At 39.6% G+C, this 7,703-nt stretch overlaps 1 protein-coding gene across 3 annotated transcripts in view; it reads left to right on the top strand.

Moving 5' to 3' along the window:
• Positions 1-6,062, top strand: part of CAV1 (caveolin 1) — a 36,543-nt gene extending 30,481 nt beyond the window's left edge. For all 3 annotated transcript variants that reach the window (XM_017870661.1, XM_017870663.1, XM_017870664.1), the window contains exon 3: positions 3,834-6,062. In XM_017870661.1, coding sequence (XP_017726150.1) covers positions 3,834-4,175 — 342 coding nt within the window. In that variant the 3' untranslated portion in view covers positions 4,176-6,062. The remainder of the gene's footprint in view (positions 1-3,833) is intronic.
• The last annotated feature ends 1,641 nt before the right edge of the window (positions 6,063-7,703 follow it).

The following is a 7,703-nucleotide window of genomic DNA, read 5'->3' as shown; positions in this document are numbered from 1 at the left end:
AAAAAAAAAAAAAAAAAAATTAGCCAGTGATGCATGGCTGTAGTTCCAGCTATTCTGGGGGCTGAGGTGGGAGAATCGCTTGGGCCCAGGAGGTCAAGGCTACAGTGGGCAGTGATCGTGCCACTCACTCTAGCCTGGGTGACAAAGGAAGGAAGGAAGGAAGGAAGGAAGGAAGGAAGGAAGGAAAGAGAAAGAAAGAAGGAAGGCAGGAAAGAAAGAAAGGAAGAAAGAAAGAAAGAAAGAAAGAAAGAAAGAAGGAAGGAAGGAAGGAAGGAAGGAAGGAAGGAAGGAAGGAAGGAAGGAGGGAGGGAAGGAAGGAGGGGAGGAAAGAGAAAGAAAGAAAGAAAGAAAGAAAGAAAGAAAGAAAGAAAGAAGGAAGGAAGGAAGGAAGGAAGGAAGGAAGGAAGGAAGGAAAGAGAAAGAAGGAAGGAAAGAAGGAAGGAAGGAAGGAAGGAAGGAAGGAAGGAAGGAAGGAAGGAGAAAGAAGGAAGGAAGGAAAGAAGGAAGGAAGGAAAAAAGGAAGGAAGGAAGGAAGGAAGGAAGGAAAGAGAAGGAAGGAAGGAAAGAAGGAAGGCTGGCCTAGTCACCAAAACCAAGAAATTTTTTTAAATGCTACTATCTATTGGGCATTTACTAATCATATTGCTATGCTCTGCACCCATGCTAAGTACTTTATATAAATTATCTCATGTACTCCTCTAAAACTAATTACTGCTGTGTAAATGGAGGTAAAAAGAAACTAAGCTTTATTTCTGACTCTATTGTTCCTTTAACTGGCCTTGCTTTCTATCTCAGCTGCACCTAATTGGCTGTAATTTTAGTTTTCTTCTAAACTGCCTTAAATATTCAAGACTAAGCAGCAATAACTAACTGAATATATTTATATAACATGTTATTTTTGTCATGTTGCTTTCTACCACTGGAGACCTGCTCTAAATTCACTTGGACATTTGAGGATAAATCATGCTCACTAGCAGTTTCTGAAAATGCAGTTTCACTGAAAATACAGGCATGAGAAATTTAGTAAGCAACTTAAAAGAAAGTATAAGAATCTCCAATGTATTCATTGAAAAATAATTTGAATTTATGCTTAGAAAAATAGAATTATTATTAAGAAATCTTACACACTCATGTTTATAAATATCTTCACTAAAGACCAATTGTATATATGGCATAACACTGTCCTCAAAGAACATGCCGTGAGAAATGTTGCAGTTACCAGAGGGTTAAATTTGGCTAACTCATTTATATTAATGTGCCTTTTAATTATGAAATAGCATACTCACCTTAGAGAAAATTTGAAAAACATTTTTGTAAAGTGGTGCAATATTGAAGAAAGTTGATAACTTTCAGGCCAGATTTAAACCTCAAAGCTACCTCTCATTTACCTGGACAACTCATTAGCATTCTGAACCTCACATTTTTTCTATAAAGTGAGAATACTATATTACAGAGTTGTTGTCAGTTAAATGAGAACAGTGTCTGATCATAATAACCAGTCAACAAATATTCACAACTCTTCCCCTCCTAGGAAAAGGATCTCAAGGCAGACCTGCTTCGGGTCTGCTCTGTAAAGAGGTAGGAATCCTCTGCTCCCAGTAAATTGCTTCCTGACCTTCTTTGGTAACAGACTATTTTTAATAAAAGTGATGGATCATTTCCCATTATACACTCAAAATGTGTGTACCCATCTCAGGGCAGTCATGGATGACCATTGCCCATCTTTTGACCCCAGATTAAGAACACCTGCTGTACTATTTTAATTCTGCCTTCAAATCCTCTTACAAAACAAAGACATCTTTAAAAAATAAAATTCTTTAGGTGTCTTGCGGTTAAATGCAGGAAAACCACAGCCTCTTATTTTTGATAGTTTTGGGAAGAATGCAGTGTCAGAACACAAACCCATAATAGACAAATAATTTGCACAGACACTTCATAAAAGTATTGACCTGATTTGCCATCTTTTAAAACACACAAGTAAATGTTTACCCTGTGTCTAGATCCAAATGGGTGAAGAAAAAATGAGTGACAATAAATCTACTTAAGCTCACTTACATAATTGTGGCCATACTGCAATTTTTCACATTACATTATTAGAACATTGGACAATAAGTCAAGAAACAGAATGTTCTACAAAGTAAACTTTAAAAATTGGTAAGCATCATGTACTTTTTCCAGAAGACATTTTATTTTGTCGAATCAAAGGTGGCTTTTTGGCACTGAGCAAGTCCGTGGAGTCATGGCAGTCCTCATTCCCTAATCCTGAGCCTGCCTGAGTCGCTGCTGGCAGTCATCCACTTGTTTGGATTTCAAACTGCATTAAATCCCTTCCTATAGCTGTCACTGCCAAGCAGTTGCACTGGCTCTGTCCTACCTTTCTGTTGGTAATTCTGTTTTTAATCCTATGCTTCAGTGTAGTTTATATAAACCTTTACAGAGAGATAAAACTTCCTGTAATTAATTGTTTGGGTGAACGTGTACTTGGGAGAGCTATTGGCAAAGGGGCCAAATTTGCATTCCAGCTCCTTTCATCCCCACCCTTGAGCTAACCAAGTCCTGTGGATTCTTCCCTTAGCATCTCTGGAAACTTCTTTTCTTTTCTTTTTTTTATGACCACCTTTCCAGTCTTGGCCCTTCAAACTTGAGTGACAACAACAGTCTCCCTGCCTTAAGTCTCTTACCTCCTTCTCCCGCCGTGCATACGGTTGTCAGACTCATCTTGATAAACTAGTGTATCGACTGTGGCTACACTCCCCTGCTCCCACATCTTCCATAGACCCCACTGTCTGTAAAATAATATTCAGTCTGGTCTCAACCCGTCTTTCCAGACTTGGTGACACAGGTCTACTCTGCCTGAGACACTCGTTGTGACACCCTTGCTTGTTCCTGGGGCTTTGACACATTTCCAAGGTCCCTTTCTTCTTCCTCTCCAATTCATACCCAATTGCCCAAGCCCTGCTCAGATCTCCCCCCTCATGAAGCCTTCTTGATGCCTCCCAGCTCACCGTGATCTAATTTCCTGAAGTAATTATTCTAACTGGGCATTTGAAGAATTATTAACCAATTATGAACTAACTGCCCCTTAACATTGCATGTGAAGTTGTCTTCAAAGGCTGTTAAATTATGTCATGTTCATTACATTGTACTGAGTGCCTCGTATCCTTATCCATGTTTGGGGGTTTTACTTTAAGTCAAGAAATTTAATCACATCCATTTGGTTTTCTCTAGAGCTGCAGTTCTCAACCTTTTGTGTGGTAGAGACACACCTAGAGAACATGTTAAAAAAAAATATCCTAGGTTCCACCCTTGAGAGATAATAAGGTCCAAGGGGAACCCAAATATCTGTGCTTCCGGTCAGCTTAGTGGCTCATCCTATTATACCAATTCCTCGGAAGGCCAAGGTGGGTGGATTCCTTGATCTCAGGGGTTCAAGACCAGCCTGGGCAATATAGTGAGACTCCATCTCTTAAAACAAAAATTGAAAAAAAAAAGGATTAGCCCAGTGTGGTGGCATGCACCTGTGGTCCCAGCTACTTAAGAGGCTGAGGTAGGCAGATTGCTTGAGCCTGGGAAGTCGAAGCTGCAGTGAGCCATGATCATGCCACTGCACTCCAGCCTGGGTGACAGAGCAAGACCCTGTCTCAAAAAAATAAAAATGAAAAAATCTGTGTTTCCAAGTTCCAAGTGATGCTGATGCTGCTGGTTGCCTTTAAGCATCTCACAAAGAACGAACTCATAAATGCTAATACAGTATATGTCTATGGATACTGAATAGTGGGTTTTTTCTCTTTTCTTCTATTCCGTGCTCATGTTCTGTCACTTCTTCCTTTTAGATTGACTTCGAAGATGTGATTGCAGAACCAGAAGGGACACACAGTTTCGACGGCATTTGGAAGGCCAGCTTCACCACCTTCACTGTGACGAAATACTGGTTTTACCGCTTGCTGTCTGCCCTCTTTGGCATCCCGATGGCGCTCATCTGGGGCATTTACTTCGCCATTCTCTCTTTCCTGCACATCTGGGCAGTAGTACCATGCATTAAGAGCTTCCTGATTGAGATTCAGTGCATCAGCCGTGTCTATTCCATCTACGTCCACACCGTCTGTGACCCACTCTTTGAAGCTGTTGGGAAAATATTCAGCAATGTCCGCATCAACTTGCAGAAAGAAATATGAATGACATTTCAAGGATAGAAGTATACCTGATTTTTTTCCTTTTAATTTTCCTGGTGCCAATTTCAAGTTTCAACTTGCTAATACAGCAACAGTTTATGAATGAATTATCTTGGTTGAGAACAAAAGATCACTTTCTCAGTTTTCATAAGTATTATGTCTCTTCTGAGCTATTTCATCTATTTTGGCAATCTGAATTTTAAAACCCATTTAAATTTTTTTCCTTACCTTTTATTTGCATGTGGATCAACCATCGCTTTATTGGCTGAGATATGAACATATTGTTGAAAGGTAATTTGAGAGAAATATGAAGAACTGAGGAGAAAAAAAAAAAAAGAACCAACAACCTCAACTGCCTACTCTAAAATGTTGGTCATTTTATGTTAAGGGAAGAATTCCAGGGTATGCCATGGAGTGTACAAGTATGTGCGCAGATTTTCAGCAAACTCTTTTCCCATCGTTTAAGGAGTTAGTGGATTACTGCCATTCCTTTCATAATCCAGTAGGATCCAGTGATCTTTACAAGTTAGAAAACATAATCTTCTGCCTTCTCATGATCCAACTAATGCCTTACTCTTCTTGAAATTTTAACCTATGATATTTTCTGTGCCTGAATATTTGTTCTATAGATAATGAGACCTAAGTGCCTTCCTGTTTTTCACATTTTCCTTTTCAAACATGGTCTAACTCGGCAACTCGCATTAGGTCAGCAGCCTCCCTGAAGACCAAAATTAGAATATCCATGACCTAGTTTTCCATGAGTGTTTCTGACTCTGAGCTACAGAGTCTGGTGAAGCTCACGTCTGGGCTTCATCAGGCAACATCTTTATCCATAGTGAGTATGGTCAACACTAGTCCGATGAAATGAATTAAAGTGGACCAACAGGGCTGAGCCCTCTGTGGGCTGGCAGGCCTGGAAGCCAGCTTTCCCTGCCTCTCATCAGCTGAATGAGGTCAGCATGTCTATTCAGCTTCGTTTATTTTCAAGAATAATCACGCTTTCCTGAATCCAAACTAATCCATCACCGGGGTGGTTTAGTGGTTCAACATTGTGTTCCCTTTTCAGCTGATCAGTGGGCCTCCAGGGAGGGGCCCTAAAACGGAGGCCATTGTGTGAGCCTATCAGAGTTGCTGCAAACGTGACCCCTGCTCAGTAAAGCACTTGCAACCGTCTGTTATGTTGTGACACATGGCCCCTCCCGCTGCCAGGAGCTTTGGACCTAATCCAAGCGTCCCTTTGCCCAGAAAGAAGATGGGGGAGGAGGCAGTAATAAAAAGATTGAAGTAGTTTTGCTGGAATAAGTTCAAATTCTTCTGAACTCAAACTGAGGAATTTCACCTGTAAACCTGAGTCATACAGAAAGCTGCCTGGTATATCCAAAAGCTTTTTATTCCTCCTGCTCATATTGTGATTCTGCCCTTGGGGACTTTTCTTAAACCTTCAGTTATGCTTTTTTTTTTTTTTTTCATACACTTATTGGAACTCCGCTTGATTTTTGCCTCTTCCAGTTTTCCTGACACTTTAATTACCAACCTGTTACCTACTTTGACTTTTTTGCATTTAAAACAGACACTGGCATGGATATAGTTTTACTTTTAAACTGTGTACATAACTGAAAATGTGCTATACTGCATACTTTTAAATGTAAAGATATTTTATCTTTATATGAAGAAAATCACTTAGGAAATAGCTTTGTGATTCAGTCTGTAAACTGTGTATTCCAAGACATGTCTGTTCTGCATAGATGCTTAGTCCCTCATGCAAATCAATTATTGGTCCAAAAGATTGCTGAACTTTTATATGCTTACTGATATATTTTACAATATTTTTTATCATGCATGTCCTATAAAGGTTACAAGCCTGCACAATAAAAATGTTTAACAGTTAAACAGTCAACTTTTACTATTTTTTCCCAAAACAGGTGTTTACATGTCAGCGTCTGTGTGTGTCTATGTATTTGTAGGTAGTGAGCATGTGCATAGTGTGTGTACGTGTTTGTATGTGTTTGTGGGGGGTAATAGTCCCCACTTTAAAATTATTGCAAAGTCACTTAGGATATTTCTGCTAAGGTCATCACCATTTATGAGTTACTTCAGATAAAAGTTATAATTAATAACAAAGTTTTTTAACAATTTGCCCAATGTTTTATATGTCATCTAATTTGAGCCCCCAGCATGCTTGTGTGATGGATATTAACACTCTCACTTGGTGAATGACACAATTTGCATTCGGGGCTAATGCCTTGAACTCTGCCATGTCTTAACTGGGTTTTAAAGAGGTATTTTGCAGTCTCAATTTATGTTTGTTGCTTGGCTAAGTTTACATTCAGGACTTCTATATTAGGGTTCTCCAGAGAAACAAAACCAATAGGACATAGATGGAGTAGATAGATAGATAGATAGATAGATAGATAGATAGATAGATAGATGATAGGATAGAGATAAAGAGAGAGATGAAGATAGAGATAGATAGAGATGGGCATGGAGATGGATATAGAGAGACAGAGATATATACATATAGAGAGAGAGATGGAGATAGAGATATATAGGGACAGATGGAGACAGAGATAGAAATAGAGATAGAGATAGATGGAGAATGAGCTAGAGATATATAGGGATATATACAGACAGAGACAGAAATAGATGTATATCTAGAGATGGAGCTACAGATAGAGATAGATGTAGATGATGAGAAAGAGATAGATGGAGATGATGTAGATGGAGATGATAGGGATAGAGATAGAAACAGATGGAGATGATAGAGATAGATAGAGATAGATGGAGATGATAGAGAGCAAGAGTTTTATTATAAGGAACTGGCTCACATGATTATGGAGGCTGACAAGTTCCCAAATCTGCAGGGTGAGTCAGCAAGCTGGGAACCCAGGAGAGCTGATGATGTAGTTCCAGTCCAACATCAGCAGGCTCAGGAGCCAGGAAAAGCTGCTATTTTAGACCAAATCCAAGGGCAGGAAAAAAAATTCAATGTTCCAGTTTGAAGGCAGTCAAGCAGAAGGAATTCTCTCTTACTTGGTGGTCAGGGTCAGGGTCAGCTTATTCTATGCAAGCCATCAACTGATTAGATGAGGCCCACCCAGATTAGGGAGGGCAATCTGCCTTACTCTGTCTATAAATATTAATCTTATCCAAAAGCACCCTCAAAGAAACATTCAAAATAACATGTGACCAAACATATGGACACCCCATGACCCAGTCAAGTTGACACAAAAAGTCATTCATCACAGCTTCCAATCCAGTTCCATCTACAAAAATAACTATATGGTTTTGGACAATTTTACTCCATATTGGTAATAAATAGCTTCATACATCACATATTTAGCCTGTAATCCTAGCAGTTTGGAAGGCTGAGGCTGAGACTGGAGGATCTCCAGTCCAGGCCAGGAGTTCAGACAAGCCTTGACAACATAGACCATCAGAAAGAGAAAAGGAAGGAAGGAAGGAAGAAAGGAAGGAAGGAAGGAAGGAAGGAAGGAAGGAAGGAAGGAAGGAAGGAAGGAAGGAAGGAAGGAG

Source organism: Rhinopithecus bieti, unplaced genomic scaffold, assembly GCF_001698545.2.
Source record: "Rhinopithecus bieti isolate Rb0 unplaced genomic scaffold, ASM169854v2 scaffold_5350, whole genome shotgun sequence".
Classification (NCBI taxonomy): domain Eukaryota; kingdom Metazoa; phylum Chordata; class Mammalia; order Primates; family Cercopithecidae; genus Rhinopithecus; species Rhinopithecus bieti.
Note: the sequence above shows the minus strand (reverse complement) of the source record. Positions and strands in the feature narration are given on the sequence as shown.